The 24,259-nt window shown below is 38.7% G+C and overlaps 1 protein-coding gene across 6 annotated transcripts in view; it reads right to left on the bottom strand.

The window, feature by feature from the left end:
• Positions 1 to 24,259, bottom strand: part of CRPPA (CDP-L-ribitol pyrophosphorylase A) — a 146,380-nt gene that overhangs the window by 77,323 nt on the left and 44,798 nt on the right. For all 6 annotated transcript variants that reach the window (XR_012628240.1, XM_074863432.1, XM_074863464.1 and 3 more), the window contains 2 exons: positions 14,883 to 14,928; positions 2,303 to 2,400 (listed from right to left, as the gene is read on the bottom strand). Coding sequence is in view for 5 of the 6 variants with exons in the window: in XM_074863432.1 (XP_074719533.1) it covers positions 2,303 to 2,400; positions 14,883 to 14,928 (144 nt within the window). In the remaining variant the exon portion in view is untranslated. The remainder of the gene's footprint in view (positions 1 to 2,302; positions 2,401 to 14,882; positions 14,929 to 24,259) is intronic.

The following is a 24,259-nucleotide window of genomic DNA, read 5'->3' as shown; positions in this document are numbered from 1 at the left end:
AAAATACTTTGCAAGCAATAACTGTTGTCTTAATTGGGTATTTTTATAAAAGCTTTTATTTTCATTTGCTTTATCTCATCAGTTCCATTTTTAGGTCTTTCTTCCCCCTGTTATTTGCATTATCATGTTATTGGAGTCTCTCTCAGAAATCCCTCTAACAAATTTCTTTTGAATTCTTCTTTAAAGATTCTTTAAGGATGCATCTAGAAGTTAACAATTATCTTAAAAGTAAATATGGCTGCTACTAAGAACTAGTGTCAAGACTACCTAAAACATTAAAATATTGGCTACAGTTTAAATTTCAGATAATATGTACTATACTGGATGTTTCCCAATTAGTGTCTTATTTAGATCAATTATCCTCCAATTAGCCTTTTCAAAAGGCTCAGCTTTCAGTGTGGTACATTTAACTTGCTTAAAATAATTACCATGTTGTACAGTCACCTCTCTCACTGACAAGGTTACTGTGCTTCCCTTGAGAAATCATAACCCAGTGTAAATGTTCTTTCTAAGGTGCTTCAAATTTTTAAGTTCTGTATATTGGTAAGCTTAAAAATTAATTCTTAGAGATTTTTCTGTTTAAAAACAAGACACTCAATACATAGATGTTAGTTTTTATGAATTTTTAATCTAAGGGTTCATAAAATGAATGACTAAGGATGTTTCAAGGACCAGTAGAAGACAGGGATCTTGATGGGAGTTCTTTGGCAGGTGTCACTTTGCAGTAATGTTTTGAAAGCACTGAAGAGAAATTTAACAATCATTATAAGGAAAGGCAACATGGATCAAAAGAGAGAACAACAGTGTTAGAAATCATCAACTAAATAAATTGATTTAATAGAGCCACCAAAAAAAATATCAGCAGGAATCCCTCATTTTATGCTCTCATTACCTTGCTTGTGGTCATTTTATGTGTGTTTTATTCAAATGCACCATAGCTTCAGGTGCCTGACCAACCCAACGATTAACTGGTTTTGCAATGGAAATTTGGAAACATGTAAATTTTAACTAGTTTTGGTGCCAGTCTGATTTGAGGTTGCTAAGTTTGGAGTCACAGTGCTGGCTGGTGAAACATCACACATTCTTTGACTTTTCTTACTGGCTTGGGAGTGTTTCTCATGGTATGATTAAAGTGGTTATATGTAAACATAATATATAGATATGTCAACACTTAAAGAAGTACTCTTTTTCTAATATGGGTAAGTGATGTCTTCCTAGTAATTGCAGAATAATCTAAATTGAGAGAAAAAAGGAAAAATAGCAATCAATCTGGTATCAGTGAAATGGAAACAGACTTCTTCTCCATTATACCGCTACTCAGACAAGAAAAGATCTTATTCAGCTCTGCTAATGTTTCTCACTTTTATATGTGGACATTTAATAGATATAAAGCATGATTTTCCATACTAAATACATTTTTTTCCAAACAAAAACTGTATGTACAATGTCAAATTACATTTTTAGATATAAAATAGCAATACCATTTGCTACAGAAGAACATCCTACTATTATCTAAACACACAATGCAGAAGATCAACAGACATGAATAAAACCATTACAGAAGTAACATTATGCAAATCGGGAAACCTATATTTTTGAACAGCTATTCCCCATCTGTTTCTCTGGGTAATAGAAAGATGCGATATTATCACATAAGATATAATTAAGAATCACCCCAAGATCGGTCAAGATTTAAGCAATTACCAAATGTTAATCACCTTTGGGAAAATGAAAATATGTGATAGTTCTATTAGTAGGAATAATGAAAAAGGAAAAGATAGTTAAATGCCAGTAGAAAACTCCATCAATATCCTACAGCAACAGCTTCAATGAGCATTCACTAAGACTGAAATGTACATCTATCTCTCTGCAAAAAGGCTGATTAATTGGACTTTGCATTTGCAGTTCCATAGGAATACAACCTACTGTTTAATTGGTTCAGACTTTAATTCAGACTTCAAAGTAACAAAAGTATTTCGTCTGTAACATATTTGTAACAATTTGGGCTTATAAATTCATAAAATCTAAAGAAAATGGCCTCTCTGTTGTCTGGATCCAATTTCTCCTCTAATCCAATATATACATTTTAAGAGGATCTGTAAGATCCCCCTCTACAGCATAATTGGGCAGAAGATGCTTCTTTCTTGGTAACTTCCACACCTGGTATTAATCCCTTGTAATAAACACTACAGTGACACAGGACGTCTCAGTTTCTGTATTCATATTATTTAGACCATTTCTTATGAGTTGTGACATCCAGAAACATTACATTAATCGTATAGTTTACAGCCACAGTACTTACTTTTACTTGGCTTTTCAGAGATTCATGAAGGAGAAAACCTATTTGTGCAACAGCTTCCTTCACATCAGTAATGACACAAACTTGTTGTGATAGGTTGTCTGTGATGAAGAAAAAAAGCTTAGTATTTCATGCAAAGATAAATCAGTCGGAATTACTAATCTGCTAAACATTACCTTCAATCCACATACTGCTGTCTCTTGACAGAACCTTTTCAACAGCTGTAAATTTAACTGTAAGATGACTTATTTCAAGGCACAGTTAACATAACTACATCATTTATATAACATACATTTCAAATACAAACTTCACATTATATTTTATATGATTTTGTACAATGTGAAAACATCACATAAGGCCTGTTCCCAAAGGCCATTCAAATAAGGGACTTCCATGAAAAGGTATTTTTCAGGTCCACACCACTGACATCGGATGACAACCAAGAACGTAACTTTCTGAAAACTGCATACCACCTACCACTTCAATAGATCACTAAATGCAGTGTCAGCAATATTGAGACAAGCAAAAAAAAGCAGAAGATAGCATAAATCCTCTTCTCAACAATATATGCTACATAATAGCCAAAAAAAAAAAAAAAAAGTATTGAAGATACTGTTCAGGGAGACAGCAGATGTAACTGTTCACCTCAATATCAAAAAAGTTGCAGAGTCAGTGACCAAGATCTTGGCATGGAGAACTTCTTAGATCTTTTACCTGGTGGTGGAGGGATGTAATATTTTGTCAAATTATTGCCTGATCTTCTCCATAAAGCAAATATTTAAGAAAATTACTGTTTTCTCTTGTTATTGACCACAGTTTCAAGATTCAGTGGGAATTTTCCTTTCTTTAAACAAACAATTCAAAATAATTCAAGGCTGGAACTCTCACTTATAATTTAGGGTTTTGTCCTTTAGATGTTGAATTAATATGCAAAACAAAACATAAGATTTCCAATGTCTTTGGGGTAGCCATTCCATAAGCAGCTAGAAATTTCATCAATGTAAAGTCTAATTATGTTTAAAGCAGACTTCAATGAAACTTCAGGGACAGAAATATACCAAACACCACCACAAAATAAATTAGTAGTGAAAGACATAAAAGAAATTATAAAAATATGGCCTAACTGCTCTTCAAACAAGTCTGAATATAAAGATACATATTTGCTGCATGTGGAAAGTTATTTTTATAATTACATACCACACAATAAGTTCAATCAGATGCATTACTTAAGTAAACATCTCACTTTCTTTTGTAAACTCAAAGACTTCTTTACAAAAATAGACATACAGACCTGAAAATTAATTTTAAAGCTGCTGCAGAGTTAACATTATTGGAAAGTTGCTTATGATATTTAAACAAATTTTTGTGAGCAGGAAAAGTGAATTTACCCCTGGGGATCCCAAAGGATAATTACAATGATTTTATGAATCACGGGCATTTATTATATCCAATATTTATAACGTGACAACAAAAATAGTGGTAGCAACTGGCTTTGTATTAAGTTAGCAAGAATGGGGAGGGGGGGAATAAAGAGAGAGAACAATAAACATCTGCTTATAAACCATCACAACCAGATGAAAGCGAGAATTAAAAAAATGCATGGCCAGTTCTCACAGGGCTGGAAATCACAGGATACCACAACTGTGGGAGAAATTATCTTCCCATAGATTCACTGGGCAAAAAACTATACTGAACATGCATCAAAGTTGGCTTCTACCAATACAGGATAACTTTACAGTCTAAAAAATGGGTCAGTGGGAAACCATATTGAATTAATTTCTTATCAGCAGAAAGAAACCCACGGGTAGATTGAAATCAGAGCAAGAACCACTTGAATTTAGTACTGTACATGGAATGCAGATACAAGATAGATGTACATAATAAACCAGACTGGCATATCAAATTTCAGGAACTCAGATTCTATTGAACTAAGCAATTTAATGAAGAAGGTCAGATTGGAGCTATTACAATAAACCACATGTGGGACAAGGCTGCGGAATCCAAAAAGGCACCATAACTTACGTTCAGACAGTTCTTTTTAAAAAGAAGTCAGTTATCAACAGCAAGTGTCAAAAGTAACCTCACAAGAGGCTGCTCAAAGACTGCAACTATAAAAGCCCACCTCGCTTCTCTCCCCAGCCCCCTTAAAACTCTAACTTCCTGTAATGTAAAGGAGAAAGAAGAGACAACTACCAAAAAAAGCAACTGAGATTTGCAGGTTGAATTTAATAAAGAAGAAAGCAAAACCGAATGGAGTGCAAAAAAATGTATTTTTAATCTGGAAGAGGAATATAATGTTATAGGGGGAAAGTCTATTAATAAAGTATGAAAAAATTAAAGTGATGATAATACACACATCGAAAAGATGCTACACGCTTTTAAATGATTGAGAAAAATGAATAAAGGAAGTCTGGAAATCATCGTTCACAAAATCATCATAGCAAAGCAACAGTTCTTGTCTAGTTTAGGTTTAAAACTCAGTTTCCGTTTAAATTCCAACTGTTTCAAGTGGCCAGAAAGATCTATACATTAATTTAGAGGGTCTGCACCTTTGCTGTACTGTGGGAAGGAAGGCTGAGTGGAGCCTTCCTCCCCAAGATTGCCTGTGTCCCACCTCTGGCAAGCTGATGAAGCTCTCTGTCACCCCGTGTAACCACACTTGAACCCAGTGAGTGCAGCTGGAGCACTGGCTTGTAACTCCACAGATTTCATGAGTTCTGCTAACCACGTGCAGCATTTTATTCCTGTTTTTCAGAAGTCTGGTCATTCTGGAAAGCCACGTCATGGCCATATAGCAAAGACTTTCAAGACTCAGTTAACAAAATTTTGTTTTCCATCAGACTGCTGGGTAATTCAGGCTGGAAGGGACCTCAGGAGGTCTCTAGTCCAAACTCCTGCTCAAAGCAGAATCACCCATGAGGTCAGGCCTGGTTGCTCAGCCCTTTACCCCCTGGCACTTGAAAACCTTTGAGGATGGAGACTGCACAACCTCTCTGGGCAACCTGTTCACTGGTTGATTATCCTCATGGTGAAAGAGTTTTTCTTTTTATTGAGTTGGAACTCCCCTTGGTTCAGTTTTTGCCTGTTGCCTCCCACCACGCACCACTGTTCTACTTTACTTCTGTACTTCCATGTCATAGCTTCCTTTTCATCTGCCCAACCTTTTCTTTTTTCTCTTGCTATTACATTACCTATCAAAATCTCTCTCTTCCTTCGCCCTCCTCTAGTTACTTTAAACTTATTATTTCCCTGGAAACCTCCTCTTCCCAATGCACATCTCCCATTTATTCTCAGCTTCTTTCCAGCTGTACCTGACTATGGAGTAACCCTCCACATACCACACCACATTTAACATCCACTCACAGCATATTTTTTGCATAAAATTAAAAATAGTTAAAACTTTATGTGCCAGATTCTGTTAGGTTTAAACATTAAATTCCTCCATCAGGAAAGGAGTAGGAATTTTCTTCATTAAAGATAAATTTGATACAGGATTTCAGAATTTGTTCCATTAAACCTCCTTCCCTCTCCAGCAGAAAACTTAATTTTCAATTTTTCTGTGCCCTTCTTCGATATCCTGAAAGCTTTAGATCACATTATTATTCAGTAACACCTGTTACAGTCTTTATCCTAGGATCTCACCCAAAATTATACATTAAAATGTCTGCATGTTTATGGAACTACCTTAGATAATGTACTAAGTGTACTCTAACGAATGACTTAGAAGTTTACCCTGAAAAGCATGCCACAAACAAGCAGCAATTAAAATAATACTTTGTTTGAATAAAGATCATAAATATCATATCCTAGGGAATTAATAACATAAGAATAAAAATGCATCTGAAATACAACTAGGTTTTAGCCTACAGACATAAATTTTTTCTCTTAATTGCATATCTATGTGTATACATACACTTCTTTCTGTAAACATATGTTCATACCATGCCATTCTTGGTTTGTCATTACAATTCCTACTATTTTGGAAGCACATCCTATTCATCAGAATACTTTTGAAGTTTGCAGGGAATTCAAAAGAGTAAATTAATTTATCAGAATTCCATTTTCACTTGTCACAGAGCAATGGTTTGACTGGTCTGGAAATTCAGCATAGTTCTCTCTGGCATTTTTAGTATCTCATAACAGAGATGTTTCTACCACTGTAAACACAAGAAAAAATTAAATAAGTACTGCCAAGTATTTAGTTCATTCATGCTCAACAGAATGATTTGAAATTGTTATTGGTATAACATAGGTAACCAAAAATATCTAACAATTTTTTGTTTACCCATTCCACATTTCTCCGCAGCCACAAAAACCAAAATGCAAACTTGATACTGCCCATACCAATATTAGTATACAAGAAAGAGAGGCAGATTTTGTGGTGGAAGATAAGCAAGAGGGTTGTTCTCACCTGACAATAACCATTCTGAGGAGTACCTCTCCATCTGCCAGTCTTTTTCTTTGCCCCACAGCAGAGAACAGCCACTCGTTAATGACTGTGCCCATGAAAATGCAGACTACCTCGAATAAGGTATCTGTTCTTTGATAAGCAAGGCTTATGTCAATTTTTAAGTTTTTTAATTAAAAGTCACACAGGTTCTTCATATAACACAAAACACAGTATATAGCTCCCAACAGTCATAAACAGTTTGAAGGCACTATGATGTTTCTTGGCACTTGCAAAACATATTTGTGTCTACATCAGCAGATACTTATTGAGCCAAATGTGAGGACAAAATATCCAATCCGCAAGAGCACACTCTTGTGAAAAAGTTGTCGCAGAAGAAGGGCCCTTAAGAAAAGAAAAACGAGGAGGAGAGAGAGTCAAACTTCTACTGAGAAACACCATTTAAAGTTTACATGTTGGAACAAGAGTTCAAAGACACCTACCCCGAGGGCAGTAGTCCTAATGGAAATTTTTTAGGATGTTTTGTATTAGCCTGATCTTAACTACATTTCTAGATGAGTCACCCTTATTGTAAGATAATGTTTTCTTACTTCAAGATTATTAAAAATAGGCATGTGCCACCTTGTCTACATACTGTACAAGTTCATACCTGCTTAACTAAAGAAAAGCATTAAATTTACTGTTTATAAAACAAATGATGTTAGAACTCAGACTTTCATAATACAGTTGTAAAAGAGACTTGAGGAAGTAAGCAAATTATTAAGACATGTTTTAAGAAAATAGTCCCAAAAGATAACTAACTCATTAGTCTACATTATTGAAGTGTTGCTCTGTATTGCCTTGAACATGAATTATATATATGCATGTAAATATCTACACTACAAAAATATATGTATGTATGCATGTTTTTCTTACTTCCACCTGAGCCAAGTTTAGCAAGCTGAAATTTGTCAGTTATTATGTCTCATTAGGCCAGCAGTTAAAAATCTAGCCGTGCTTCTATGAAACATTTGGGACTTGTTACTTAGGTAGAATTACATTTGTAATATAGCTGACTAAAGAAACAGTCTCATAATTACAATCACATGATTAACTGTATTTTTTTCAGACATCATTTAATGGCCAAACACATATTACCATAATAATTTTTCTTGTATTTAATTTGATTAATTACAGAATTATGATTTAATATATGGATAATAGACAGAAATGCAAGAGTACCTCAAAAATAAACAGGATAGCAAAATAACATGTCAAACTGAACCACAAGGAACCTGTTCCTTAGAAAAATTGTCTAGAGGCACAAGTGTAACCTTGACATTCTAGTATAAAAATTTAAGTATTAAACGATCTGTTGAAGTTCATAATTAAAAGCAAAAAAAAAAAAAATACTATTTGAAATCAGAAAGGGAAGAGTTGGGTGAATACTTCTCATCAAAACAAGTATTTTTAATATAGCTTAAATGGATTTCCTAAATAAAACTAACAGGTTAACAGAAAAGATAACTGTCATACTCAAGTTGAAGGAAACCAAGTTTTGGTCACTAACAAATCTAACTAGATGACATGAAATTTGGAACTGTAGTCACAAAATTAAATATGTACACTCAAAAGTTCTTCATCACTGCTGAATTCATCCAGTGATAAAATGTGCATCCAGCAAAGTAAGTTGGATCACTTGATAATAAAGAAATCAGTTGTGAAGACTGGAACAGCAGTGGAGAGAGCTGGTGTGAGGCCAGTGCCCTTAGTACCCTGCACCCTCCCAGCCCATACATTTAGCTTCTGGGATATCTCCAGAGGACCTTGACAGCGTGCAAGGTGGCATACTGAGAGCTGGTACCTTGCAACCCAGCCTTACAGTGTCACGCAGGACTTCCACTTCAGGCACTCTACGTGGCCTGAACATGGAGTCTGAATCCACCCAAGTGTGTGATACAAGACTGTACTATCCAGTGCACAATGCTGCATTTCAGTCCTGTGTCCTCTTCAACGACCTGACACAAAGAAGAACCATCACGTACCCGAAGTGAAATATAGCATCAGGATGAGGCACCCTCTTCTCCATATAGGTAGGAAAGATTGCTGCCAGCTAGGCTCTGCAAGGTTACAGACACTAGCACCAGTGCCATGCAAAAGTAAAAGAAAGGGGTTTTAACAAGGCAAAAGATATTGAATTCCACATGGGAAGGCAGGTATTTCTGCCATAAATATGCCTTTTTGGAGTTCCTGGAACTTCATCATCATCACAAAGAAGGAAAAGGAAAAGGGAAGGAAAGGAAAAAGAGGAGGTAGATTACCAGAAAACCTGTTCCTGAGCACGACTCTAAGGGGGAACAGTATCTGAAAATCCACAACCCTGGGGGTCTTGTGTGAGCCACGAATAACACTGCGGACTTCTGCTAGCCAAGTCTGTGCCTCTAAACTGACCAGAATCAGCAGAAGATCCTTCCTCTCTCCAGAGACTGTTACTGAAACCATCAGAAGAAACATTGCATGCCACTGCCTCGCTGTGGTTGTTTCTCTGTCAGTCTCCATGACACACTTCCATGACAAACTTCCATGACACCAGCAGGTCTGTAACGCCAAAGCTCACAAGCAGCAGCGAGTAGCTACCACACAGCAGACAGGTATCAACATTGTGGGAGAAAGCACAAAAGGGTAATGACAAGTAGAAGCACTTCATATAGGATCACTTAAGGGGTTCTGAAGTCTTGAGAAAAGCAGATGCTGTAATACAGTCAATTACTCAGCTAGTAGGAAAGGCCTAACTGAGCATGCCTTGGATTGTAGGATGGTCACCATTCCGGGAAGTGACCTATCCTTGAAGGCTTCCCACAGTTACAGCACAACATAGCAAAACATAGCTATTACGATTTCTTCTGTAAAACTAACAACCATAAGACTGAATGATACAACAACATGGGGGTACAACAGGATGACAAAAATATATTCTCCCCTTAAATATACTTTCCTTTAAGTGTGGCATGAACTGTGAATAAAATGCTTGCCTAATATTAATTTACATGTCTCAACCGTCTGCTACAAAAATAAGTCATGTTATATCAACCTGAAGACCTGATATTGGAAGCCTTTTGAAGGGCACAGAATATATAGAGCACAACTCTCCAACTGCAGACTCTGAGTGCTAACAGTGTTTATTCAAAGCCCCATTAAAGATAATTAATTATGTAAGATAAATCTGCTACAGAGTGTCCTAATTAGCTATGGAGGACTCATTACACTGCTTGCATAAGGAGTAAAGAGCATGTTCGGCTTCCCCTTCCTGAACTCACGCAATGCAGCAAAAAGCAAATCTAAACTTCAATGAACTTAAAGTATTGTTTTTCATATGGACCAGGCACAATAAAGACTACTGTGGTTACTGAAACAGATATATTGCATGCTGCCACAGTAACAGAACATTAGATAAGTAAAGATCAAGTAAGGGATTAGCCTGATTTACCACCATGAAGGTCTTCATTTTTACTTTAAGCTACACAAGCTTTTTATCATAACCAACAGCTGGAAAAGATTGTATTGGCTTTAGTGAAAACAAAAAATGTGATAACATGATCAAATACACATGTAAATATGTATCTGTGAAGAGAATGACTGGTCATTTACAGCATTTTTGCTCCAGTTATAAATAGAAATAGTTAAAGTTACTGAATGCTCCTTTCATTTGAATAAGCTGCATTCTCATTTTCTACTCAAGCAATTTTAGAGAAAGCTGCTTGGAACACATCTTATTTTTAAAATAAATTATAACTAATCTTCTTTAATGATTTATGAGATGATTGAAGCCCTTATATACTCAGGAACATGGAAATTCATTTGCATGACGGTTGCAGTATTGTTTCAGGTTTATAATTTTTTTGTATGAAATAATACTGTGAATGTGTTACATAAAATTAGCACAAAAGACTATAAAAACATTTTTTAAGCAAAAGATTAAAAATATTACCAATCTAATTGTTTTTCTTTAAACAATCTATAAAGAGGAAAGGATAGCACTGATTAAAAGAATACAAGGAGTCATCTTTATCAGGATGAGAGGGCAGCAGAGTGAAAGCACAGAAACCATTTTTTCACATTGTATTAATTTCTAGTTTCCCCACAAGAAACGTGATGACTCAGTTCCCACCTTCACAAGAGCTGCTATGTAATAATGGGGATGTGTCGGGATGGAGGCATAAGCAGCTGGATGACGGGAGGCTGCTGTCTCATTCTCTAGCTACATAAAGCAACATATTTTACACAAGGTGTCCATCTGGCTTGCTCTTTGCCCACTGCAGAAAAACGTAGCTAGTAAAGGATCAAATAAACTACAAGAAGATGAACAAAGAACATTTCAAAAATATAAATCAGCACTGGTTTTGATTTTTCTTTTCCTTTACACATCCTCTCAACTCCTGAAGGTCCTCTCAACTAAATAACTATTAAATATTTGAGTAATACTGAATGATACAGTTCAATAAATTGGCCTTTGTATTACAAAAGTAGTACAGTCTACAGTTAAGTTCAAGGAAAATGGAAATGAAAATGGATCTACTTGATGCAGTAGTGACTGATAAATTACCATTAACTATTGAGAACATATATGGTAAATAAATATGAAAAATACACAGGAAAAGGGAAAATAAGATCAAAGCCAACATAGAAATATGAGTTTGCTGAGACTTTGTCCAAGTTGAATATTGAACGTTTTGTCAAGATATAGTCAACACAGTACATTCATTGAGCTGACTCATGGCATTTACACCATTTTATGCTGGCATTACTGGCTTCAGCAAGCCTGACTGACAGAAATACAACAATTCTTATTACAGCAAATATTTACAAATATTGTAACAAACCAGCACATCCAAGTGGCTGAATCAGCTTTCTCCATTTCCTTATTAACGTTACTGTCAAAGGGAATGCTTCTATGACAATCTCTGCTGTATAGGTAATACTTAAAATTGGAGATAATATTTAAAATTAAAAGAGTCTGTACTGTAAAAGCATGCATACACTCTATTAGAATTAGGAATGCAGTGAGAACCATGTAATGGGATCTATATTTAGACTGGAAAAAAAGAACCTCATTTTTTTATATAATTACTTTTGCACTTCTCAAAGATTGGAAGCTTCCCTCTTTTCCATTGATCTTTCAAGGTAAAGTATTAGTTTCAATTTCTATTCACCAAGGAGATAAAATCATTGCTTAATTTTATATCATACCGTACCATGAAATCCCTCTTTTGCATACTGATTCACTCTAAGAACTATTCTTTTGTCTTATGAGTAGTTTTGCTCATATGACAACCACAATAACAATAATTGAGCTTTTAAAATTTATGTTCAAATTGAATTGTTTTATCCAAGGAAAGATAACTTAAAATTAAATTATAACTATTACGTACTTTTCAAGAGCACAAGAATTTCAGAAAACTTAAAAAAAATGCTTTGATAATCACTGGGACAGCTGAAGAACTTCCTATCTAGATTTTATTTGGGAAAAACTCTTAATGACAGAATTAATTCTGTTTGCATAAAGTTTTTAAATGTCCAATAACTATCAAAAAATAAGTGGCCAAGATTGAGAAACTGCATATTTTCAAGATATTTTTCCAGTTTAAGTCAGATCACAACCCTATTTTCAAAGCTTCCCATAAGCTTGAGTAAGTTAAAAATACTGTTCTGAAAATATTAATCCAAGTAATTTCTGAGACGAAATATCCTTTTCAATTACTCAATAAAAGCTGGTGAAAAATGGCATTTATAAGCCAAACGATGCTCGTATTGGCAATCTCAGCTGAATGAATGATTCCTAGGAAATCAAGGACAGACAATCTCCCTTCCAACCTCCCAGCTTTGTAATAAAAAAACCCCTGAGAATCCTAAGAATTTCCAGGCTTTCCAGATGTGTAAATGGAATTTTCTGTATTTCAGTTCGCGTCCATTGCTCGTTCTCTTTTTGCTGAACACCACTGAGGAAAAGTCTGGCTCCACTTTCTTCACTCTGCCCCATCTGGCACTTATTGCTAAGATCCCCCTGAGCCTTCTCTTCCCCAGGTATAACAGTTCAAGCTCTCACAGCATCTCCTCATATCACAGATGCTCCATTACCTTAATCACCATCATGACTCTTTGCTCGACTCTCTCCAGCATGATCATGTCTCTCCTGCACAGGAGAGCCCAGAATTGGACCCTACACTCCAGATGTGACCTTACCAGTGCTGAGCCGAGGGGAAGGATCACCTCCCAAGACCTACTGGCAATGCTCTGCCCACCATAGCCCAGGCAGCTGTTGGCCTTCTTTACCACAAGGGTGCATTGCCAGCTCCAGTTCAATTTGTTGTCCACCAGGACCTGCCCAGGGCCTCTTCTGCAGAGTTGCTTTCCAGCTGATCAGCCCCCAGCCTGTAATGGTACTTCCCAAGTGCAAGAGTTTGCATTTCCCCTTGCTGAATTTCACGAGACTCCTGCTCACCCATTACTTCAGCCTGTCAAGGTCCTTCTGAATGGCAGCACAACCACCTGATCTATCAACTACTCCTCCCAATTTTACATCACCTGCAGATTTGCTGAGGGTGTGCTCTGCCCTATCATTCAGATCATTATTGAAGACTTTAACCAGCACTGACCCCCTAGGGTAGACCACTAGTGACTGGGCTCCAGCTGGACTTTACTGTTTGAGCCTGGCAGTTCAGTCAATTTTCAATCCACCTCACTGGCCAGTCTGTACTTCATCAGTTTGTCAATGAGAAGGTCATGGGAGATAGTGTTAAAAGCCTTGCTGAAATCAAGACAAACCATATCCACTGCTCTCCTCACATCCACCAAGCTAGTCATGTCATTATAGAAGACTGTAAGGTTGGTCAGGCATAATTTTACCTTTCTAAATTCATGCCAACTACTCCCAGCCAACTTCTTGTTGGAAGAAGTTCATTTAATATTTGGAAATCCTAAACTTGAAAGCTAAAGGAGTGTGGAACCTCTAAGAATCCTACTCAAAACAAGTTTTCCAAAAATTTCAGGCCTCAGTTCTGGAGATGAGAGCCCATTCCCTGTCAAACCAGAACTTCCAAGGTTTCTCAGCCCTACCTGCTTGATACATGCTTGAAAAATTCAATTAGTTCTAGCAATGCATATAATACGCAATATTTGCCTACTGTAATAACCGGAAATTTCAAACTTGTTGCATTCCTGGGCGTCTAGAGAAGCAGCATGCAGAATACCACAGTGATATCTGAGCCCTGTTTAAGTTTTCTAGCTTGTCTACAGTGACAGAGCTGATCTTGGCATGGTCTAATTTACTCAAACCAGAAGCTAAGTCAATACTGGATCTTGTAACAACACATGAGCCACTAAAGCGAACAACTAAGCCAATCACTCACCATGCCCTAACAGGACATGGAGTTTGCTCTGTTTTTCTTAAATAGGAACCACACTCTTTTCTCTGGAAAGATATTTTTAATCCAAAGGGAAGTCCCTTTCTCTTCATCAGTTTGTAGGCTTTTATTCCTCAGTTCTCAACAAGGAGTCAAGCAAGAGTCCCCTGAATCAGTGCCTATAAGTTTACAACAACCATCAGTGTGCACCTCATACCACACTTAGGAGTTCTTCCTTTCTACCTTCTTTTTAGATTGAGTCGATTTAGATAATGACTAAATCTAGTCTTTATGTTAAAGTCCTATGAAAGCACTGTTACCAGTACAGGAAAAGGTTAAAAACCAGTTCAGCAAAGTATAAATTAATGGAATACCTCAATGTCATATAATTGCTATATCCATTTAGGTAACAATTGTCTATGTAAAAGAGTGGCGAGCCCTAAAGAGTTAATCTTTAATTTTCAGTCAACTGCTTAGATTAGAAAGATGGAACACTTTCAGAATTGAACTGCAAATGAAAGAAAAAAAATGTTTATTCTTTATAAAGCCATTCAAAATTAATCTGTTTGACTCTATAATATACACAGCTTTGTATAAGGTTCTCTGTTCTAAGAGAAGTAAATAAAGGTAAATAATGCATAATGTAAGTATTCCAGTGAACAAGCTAAAACAACTTGCCTAAGCACATTTTTTTCATCATAAAACTTTTCTTAAAGACATTTAAAACTATAGCACACAAGATTCTTAATTAGACTCAGGAATATGCAAACTGACAGCCACAAGGACGAACACATACCCTTAATAATCGATTCAGCTGCATACAGATCCCGCTTGTAGGTCACCTAAAGGACAGACAAGCCTCATTAGATTTAACACAGCAGGAAGGAATGTAAAACCAATAAAACAATGCCCTGAAGGCAATGCTTTACATTTGAAATACCATAAACAAATGATATTGTCAATTTCTTAATTCTGATAAAATATCACTGGCAAGTCATGAGAACAGAAGTTGCAGAAATTACCAGAGACTCAAGATAAACCTTTTTTTAAATACTTAGATCTGCTTACAACTCATTTGAAACCTAAAACTATTTTTAACCCTTTGAAGAATCATGAAAACACGATATTGCATCTATTTTCACACATCCATTCTACTCTCTAATATTGTGAGTAGATTTGCTTTTTATAGGACTTGTGATCATAAAAATGACTGCCAGGGAGAAGCCTTATTTCTTTTACTAATATAGTTGTAATTTTTCAGTAGTGCAAGACTATTACTGCTAATGAGAGTCCAATTAATCAGTGGGAGTCAGTGAGAGTACAGTAGGCTTTGTATAAGCTTTCAGAGGATTAAAAAACCATCAAGATCTTCTTGAAGACATTAATAAGATAAGTTAGATGGACAGTAAGATGCTGAATATTTACTCTGTACTTGCAACAAACACCTTTCATACCCACCTTCGTACCCCCATGGTGGTTGATGGTCCCAGTATTAGACTTTGCAAATAAAAACCAGAAAACTAAAGACAGCATCTACTCAAGACATTAACAGTCTTTGCTAGCAATGTCTTCACAATGACATGCAGTGACAACAATCGATATAATAACTCCTAAATATTTGTCTTTGTTTTTACTGTAACTTCCTTTTATGTTAACTAAAATATTACTGGATTTTCTGCATTTGTTTCTCTAGAGTCTGAATAACTTTTTTCTTTCTTTTTGAAATGGACTGAATAGGATTCCAAAAGCTTTAGTGCTACAAAGTATATCTTACAGCAGAAAAATACCATTGTAGGTATTAGCATTTAGTCTCCAAGTAACTGATTATTGATTTTGACATAAGGATTCTTGTAACCATTTTCCTTTCCATCTCATAAATTAAGCTGTGTATTGTAGACAGAAACAGATGAATAATATTACTTTTCTCATTACTCATAACTTCTCCAAGGAATTATATTCTTTTAAACTTAAAAATTAACTTACTTCATCTTGCCTGCAGGAGAAGCAGCCAGAGGATGAATCTAGCCTGAGAAATCTTAGGTGCCTTGAGTTTACATACTGTTGGGAAGAATCAATATCTTGAATTTAAATTCAGGGATAAAGAATTATTGAGTAACCAATTTTGTTGTAAGGTTTCTTTCTAATTACCTGTTTCTAGAGGGCTTTTATATTGAACTTTCAGTAAACCTGTAACAGATTACCATCCAAAAACCTTTCAAGAAACAAGACTGTCTAAACTCTGTCAAAAGTGGTCTCATACACTCTAAGGCTCACAATCTCTTTGATATGAGAAAGTATTTTTAAATAGTCTGATTTTTAAAAGAAGTTACTTCATAAAGTAGGCCCAGCCTTCAAGAAAACAGCACACAAGAATAAAAAATTAAGAATGAACCTTTAAAATCACTTCTGAATTTCTGAGCCAGACATCAGCAAATACTTTTTAGGGTGGTTTCCTAGAGAACAAATCATCTGAGACCATATCACACTATCCACATATATTTCTTTCATAATCGTTGACCCTATAAACTAATCTCAGATACAAGCTCTATAAAAATAGTAAAGTTAACAGAAAGAAAAACCCTGCCAGCTACCACACGTGACCACCACTTACCAGTCAGAAAGGGACGGATTCTCTACACCTCTTTCAATATTGAATAAGATGCTAAATCCAACCAAAGTTTCTCTTAAGGTACAGATATTCATAATGTCTCTGGATTTCTTGTGTTGATTAGGAGCTGGTTTTGCAATTTAGATGAGACTTATTCAAAAGGCAGGCAACCATGACAGAGACACCCTTTGGTTTAATTCTAACTATTAATTGCTTTAGTATTAGTTTTAAACAACTTTTAAGGCTAGTCAACACAACAGTTTATTGTTCTCAGCAGCTATACTGTTTTACCCTTAGTTTCACTAAAGTGGATTTGCATTCTAGGCTCACCCAAGCCAGAAGCAATTCAGACCTAGCCGAATCAATCGGGAAGAATACTTTTAACTGACACTCTATACCAGAAAGTAAGATGGCACTCTCCACTACTGTAGCCCAGGTGAGGTGCAAAAATCACAGTGGAAAAAGAACAAGCAAGAAAAATGACATGCAGGAGTTCTCTCTCACTTTGCAGAAGAGAGATCTTTTACTTCATCCATTTCTGGGTCTTTTTATATCACATTACTAAGCTAAATCTCTACAGATTTATCAAATTACCATTTAATCTTATTTTTCATGCTCTTCTCTGAATATTGTCTATTTATCAACAGTTGCACAGAACCTTAATCCAAATTTGATCATAGAATTCTAGATGCGCTTGTAACCTAGAACATCTCTTTCCTAATTTCATATTCTATATCCATGGCTGTTGTTTCTAAATCCATGGCTGACATAAGGTATTTTGCCCACAGTGGAAACTTGATATGCTCTGATATATTCTGTTACATGATTTTATACTTTATTTAAGAGGATATTGGCAAAAAGGTCATTTGTTTCAAAGGTGTTAAGCACAAACTGAAAATGTGCTGTTGATAGTGTCACTCTGTTTCCTTTTTTGCCATCTTGATCCTAAATATCTTATAAATAATTATATAATAACTACATTTATAATAGAACTTATAAATATTTATAACACTGAAATAATTTCAACGTTCCTGCCTGGTTGTTGTCACTACAAAGAATATTTTAATTCTGTAATTTGTTACCAGAAAGTAAACAAACTGTCTCTTGCTTTATCTCCAAAGGTAAGTGACTTTGAAAGGTTACTTCTTCTAATTCGCTATAAGCAGACAGTGCTCAGGTAGAATAATTAGAGTTAATTCAAGAAAACACTATATCTGTGCACATAAGTAACTTTTTCCCACAGCTTTGAGTCATGTAATATTATATAGGCTCTGCACCTAATAAATAAACTGAATATTTACAAATATGAGATTTGCCCTTTGAAGATTCAAGGTCCACATATGATGAAACTGATTTGTAATACCTGGACTTTAGAAACTGTTCTCCACCTGTTAATTCAATGCAGTTTTTCTGTTACACATCCTCTGAAACCTCAACTGAACAATGATTATTTATTTCAGTTCTCATTTATCTGGATGGAGTATCTTCATAGAATCATACAATGGTTTTGGTTGGAAGAGACCTTAAAGACCACCTAGTTCCAACCCCCCTGCCATGGGCAGGGACACCTTCCACTAGACGAGGTTGCTAAAGTCCCGTCCAACCTGGCCTTGAACACTGCCAGGGAGGGGGCAGCCATAACTTCGCTGGCCAACCTGTTCCAGTGTCTAACTGCCTTCACAGTGAAGAATTTCTTCCTTATATCTAATCTAAACCTACCCTCTTTTAGTTTAAAATCGTTACCCTAGTCCTATCCCTACACTCCCTGATAAAGAGTCCCTCCCCACCTTTCCTGTAGGCCCCCTTTAAGTACTGGAAGGTCGCTACAAGGTGTCCCCGGAGCCTTCTCTTCTCCAGGCTGAACAACCCCAACTCTCTCAGCCTGTCCTCATAAGGGAGGTGCTCCAGCTCCCCAGTCATCTTCATGGCCTACTCCGGACTTGCTCGAGCAGGTCCATGTCCTTCTTATGTTGGGAGTCCCAGAGCTGGACACAGTGCTCCAGGTGGGGTCTCGCAAGAGTGGAGCAGAGGGGCAGAATCACCTCCCTTGACCTGCTGGCCACACTTCTCTTGATGCAGCCCAGGACACAGCTGGATTTCTGGGCTGCAAGCACACATTGCTGGCTCATAGTCAGTCTTCCATCCACTAATATTCCCAAGCCCTTCTCTGCAAGGTTGCTCTCAATCCACTCATCACCCAGCCTGTATTTGTGCTTGAGATTGCCCCGACCCACGTGCAGGACCTTGCACTTGGCCTTGTTGAACTTCATGAGGTTCACACAGGCCCACCTCTCCAGCCTGTCCAGGTCCCTCTGGATGGCACATCCCTTCCCTCCAGCGTGTCGACCGCACCACACAGCTTGGTGTCGTCAGCAAACTTGCTGAGGGTGCACTCAATCCCACTGCCCATGTCACCAACAAAGATGTTAAACAGTGCTGGTCCCAGTACTGACCCTTGAAGAATGCCACTCGTCACTGCTCTCCACCTGAACATTGAGCCATTGACCACAACTCTTTGAGTGCGACCATCCAGCCAATTCCTTATTCACCAAGTGGTCCATCCGTCAAATCTGTGTCTCTCCAAGTTAGAGATAAGGACGTTGTGGGGAACAGTGCCAAAACTTTCGCACAAGTCCAAGTAGATGATTTCAATTGTTCTTTCCTTATCAACCAACACTGTAACCCTGTTGTAGAAGGCTACCAAATTTGTTAGGCATGATTTGCCCTTCATGAAGCCATGTTGGCTGTCACCAATCACCTCCTTATTTTCCATGTGCAGAAGCATAATTTCCAGGAGGATCTGCTCCATGATCTTGCCAGACAGAGGTGAGACCTACTGGCCTGTAGTTCCCTAGGTCTTCCTTTTTTCTCCTTTTAAAAATGGGGGTTATGTTTCCCCTTTTCCAGTCAGCAGGAACTTCACCAAACTGCCACTACTTCTCAAATATGATGGATAGTGGCTTAGCCACTTCATTCAACAGTTCCCTTAGGACCTGCGAATGCATCTCATCAGGTCCTATGGACTTGCATACCTTCAGGTTCCTTAGATGGTCTCAAACCTGATCTTCTCCTACAGTGGGTGATTCTTCGTTCTCCCAGTCCCTGTCTTTGCCTTCTGTGACTTGGGCGGTGTGGCTAGAGCCCTGGCCAGTAAAGACTGAGACAAAAAAGTCTTTGAAGACCTCATCCTTCTCCATACGGGTAACCAGGTCTCCCATTTCCTTCTGGAGAGGGCCCACATTTTCCCTAGTCTTCCTTTTATCACCAACGTACCTATAGAAGCTTTTCTTGTTGTCCTTGATGTCTCTGGCCAGATTTAATTCTATCAGGGCTTTGGCTTTCCTAACCTGATCCCTGGGTGCTTGGACAGTTTCTTTGTATTCCTCCCAGGCTCTCTGTTCTTGCATCAACCCTAAGGGCCCCCACGAAGGCCAGGGCTTGTAAATGTGAGTCTGCTCCTATCTGTCTACAGAAGGCCTCATCCGCTTGGTCTTCCTGGTCCGGTGGCCCCTGCTATAATGTCTTCTGTCCCTGCCTTCTCTTTAATCCTGACCCCTAAACTCTCAGTCAGACCCTCATCCATCCCCAGGCAAGAGCTCCATGCACTCCAGCTGGTTACTGACATAGAGGGTGACTCTTCCTCTTCATCTCCCCTGCATGTCCTTCCCAAAGAGCCTGGTACCTTCCATTAAAACACTCCAGTCATAGGAGTCATCCCACCATGTGACTGTGATGCTAATAACATCACAGACCTGCAGGCATGTTCAGGTCTCAAGTTCCTCTTGTTTATTCCCCATGCTACGTGTATTTGCATAGAGGCATTGAAGTTGGGCCCCTGATGAAGCTGACTTACTGGCTGGAATTCCTTTGTGCTTCTCTTCAGGTGGTGATCTTTTTGCCTCTCGTTGAAAAAATAACAGTGGGGCCATTGGGAACACATCAGTTCTTGGCATATGAAATATAATTTATTATGGCATTGAAAAGCCCTACAGAAAAAACCAACATATTACAAATTACATTGTGACAGCTAAGGAAAGACAATTCTGCGTCTGAAAGGTGATCAGTAACAAACAGCAATAGCTCTTAGCCATTTTGTAAGCAAGCATTACTTGAGAAAATTGTCAGTCTTCTGCACTTCATCAAACTGCACAGCCTGACCATGAGTGTTCTCTTCTTTAATGGTACTGCTCCAAGTCACCTGCCAAACACCCTGGTACAGAGTGACCAATAACACAGTGCTATTCAAACAAGAGGGAGCTATCTTTCTCTGTAGCCTCTAATCTGATAGGAGTGTTTGCTGCAGAAACAATTTACTATTTTACAGACCTTGTCATTTTTAAGCCTTTGCCTTTGAATGTGTTCACAAGCCACAGAAGACACCAACAACTTTTAGCTACAATATAAGACAGGGAATAGGATGTGAAAAGGTATAGGTACTTAAATGACATGGCACCAGCACCTTTGTGTATACAATATAGCGATTTGCTGCTCTGCACCACCTGCAGCACTCCCACATAAATGAGTGCTGTTGCTACTGTCACACACTGCACAGTGCTGTCAACACTGAGACCCAGTGGTGGGCTGACCTTGGCTGGATGCTGGGTGCCCACCAAAGCCACTCTATCACTCTCCTCCTCAGCTGGACAGGGGAGAGAAAATAAAATAAAAGGCTCATGGGTCGAGATAAGGACAGGGAGAGATCACTCACCAGTTACTGTCATGGGTAAAACAGACTCAACACAGGGAAATTAATTTAATTTATTGCCAATCAGAACCAGAGTAGAGTAATGAGAAATAAAATCAAATCTTAAAACACCTTCCTCCCCACCCCTCCCTTCTTCCCAGGCTTCACTTTGCTCCCAATTTCTCTACCTCCTGCCCCCAAACGGCTCAGGGTGATGGGGAATGGGGGTTGCGGTCAGTTCATCACATATCTCTGCTGCTCCTTCCTCCTCAGGGGAAAGACTCCTCACACTCTTCCCCTGCTCCAGCATGAGGTCTTTCCCATGGGAGACAGTCCTCCACAAACTTCTCCAACATGAGTCCTTCCCACAGGCTGTAGTTCTTCATGAACTGCTCCAATGTGGGTCCCTCCCACGGGGTGCAGTCCTTCAGGAACAGGCTGCTCCAGCATGGGTCCCCCACGGGGTCACAAGTCCTGCCAGCAAACCTGCCCCAGCGTGGGCTGCTCTCTCCATGGGGTCACAGGTCCTGCCAGGAGCCTGCTCCAGCGTGGGCTTCCCACGGGGTCACAGCCTCCTTTGGGCACATCCACCTGCTCTGGCATGGGGTCCTGGGGTCCTCCCCGGGCTGCAGGTGGAGATCTGCTCCACCGTTACCCTCCATGGGTGCAGGGCACAGCCTGCCTCACCAGGGTCTTCATCATGGGCTGCAGGGGGATCTCTGCTCCGGTGCCTGGAGCACCTCCTCCCCCTCCTTCTTCACTGACCTTGGTGTCTGCAGGGCTGCTGCTCTCACATATTCCCACTCCTCTCTCAGCTGTTGTTGTCCAAGGTTTTTTTACCCCCTTCTTAATTACGTTATCCCAGAGGCATTACTACCGTCGCTGATGGGTTGGCCTTGGCCAGCAGTGGGTCCATCTTGGAGCCGGCTGGCATTGGCTCTATCAGACGCAGTGGAAGCTTCTAGCAGCTTCTCACAGAAGCCACCCCTGTAGCACCCCGTCTGCCACAACCTTGACACTTAAATCCAATACAGGCTCTTTCACCCAGTCCACAGTATTTTCAGCTTTTCTATCTGAATCTCCTTCTCCATTATATTCTCCAGTATGCCACCAGCTAAAAAAGTTCTCTGTCCAGTATCTGAGCACCTACGAGGAATTCACTTTTCACATGTTATCATTTTCCATGTGTTTACAGGTTGCTAAAGTCCAGCGCTACTGCAATGGGTCCCTCATGCCAGAAAATTAACAGCATCCGGATTTCATTTCACTGACAATGTTGGAGTGGCACTAACACTTCTCCTTTAAGTTCACTAACAATTCTCTTTTAAAACAGAGATGTGCACAAGCTCAAGTCTGAAGTGTAACTGGGGGCTGGTTACTAGTGCTGTTCCTCAGGGGCTGATACTGGGGACAATGTTGTCTAATATATTAATAACCTGGGAAAGGGGAAATACCCTTAGCAAACTAGTAAATGACAACAAATGGGGAAGTATTCAATATGCTCAAGTGTACAACACTCATTTAGAAGGATCCTGAAAGGCTGGAGAAAGAGGCTGACAGAAACCTTGTGAAATATAACCTTGTTCTGCATCTGGGACAGAATAACCCTGTGTATCAGTCCATATTGATGCCAAAATATAGAAAACAGCTTTGCAGAAGAGGACCTGCTGAGCATGAGTCAGCAGTGTGTAGCAGTGCAGAAAAGGAGTCCAACTGACTGGGCTGTATTAGTAAGGAAGAAGACTTCATTACAGGTGTGGTGGTTTAGTCCCTGCCGGGGTCTGAGACCACACGGCCGCTGCCCTTCCCCCACAAAGGGAGTGAAATACAAAGCCCCGGGCTGAGATAACGAGAGGTTTAATATAACAGTGCGACAGCAACACAACAAACAACAACAGTAACAGTAATAACAATGAACAGAGCAAGGTATATACCTATACAGCAGTGAGAACAGAGCGATGGCATAACACACGTGTTTACCAACCCGTATCGCCTCGGTGCCAGGATGTGACGTCCGCATGGTATCTGAATAACCCGGCTAGAGCTCCTCCCCCACTGCTGTTGGGAAACGTAACCCTATCCTGGCTAAACCAGGACAACAGGGCATACAGGGATTATTCCCCTGTATTCAGCACTTTTGAGAACACACCAGAGTACTGTTTCTACTTTTGGGTTCCCCAGTATAATGCAATGAGGAACAGGAGGAAGTCCAGCAGAGGGCTGCTAAGATGGTGTAAGAGAACTTGGCTTGTTCAGCCCAAAGAACAGAAGATGAAGGGTGGGGAAGGGTCATAATTAATGGCCATAGAGAAGAGTAAACTGGACTTTTCTTGCAGATCTTTCTGTTGGCCTTTCATCTTTTCCCAGTGTAAGAGGCAGCAATGGAAATGCTGACCAAATACTACGAAAAAAGTCTCCTCCATATGGGGGGATATGCATTGGAATTGTTTTCCCCAGAGAGTCTGTGAAATCTCCATTCTTGGAGATATTCAAAACTCAATTGGACAAGGCCCTGCACAGCATAACCTAACTAACCTGGTCCCACTTTCAGCAAGGTGTTGGACCAGATGACATCTAGATGTTTCCTTCGGTCTTAATTATTCTATCATTCTTGGTCAAAAGACTACATTGCATCTGCTGGGTATCAGTAGTATCTACAGATAGTAAAGAACTAAATAAACATTATAAAGAACTAAACTAACATTACGGGTGTATTTTTTATCCTTCATATAAGTACCATACTTTGCAATGAGAACAATGAAACCATCCAAAAAGTGATATAATGCAAATATTCATGACATAATCTGTCCCTGAGAAGACTGATTAGGAAAACAGACAATATACTGTTTCAGAAAGTCTGTGTCCCCAGAAAGATATTGAA

Source organism: Strix uralensis, chromosome 1, assembly GCF_047716275.1.
Source record: "Strix uralensis isolate ZFMK-TIS-50842 chromosome 1, bStrUra1, whole genome shotgun sequence".
NCBI classification, from domain to species: domain Eukaryota; kingdom Metazoa; phylum Chordata; class Aves; order Strigiformes; family Strigidae; genus Strix; species Strix uralensis.
The sequence above is the reverse complement of the archived record's forward strand: the minus strand, read 5'-3'. Positions and strand labels throughout refer to the sequence as shown.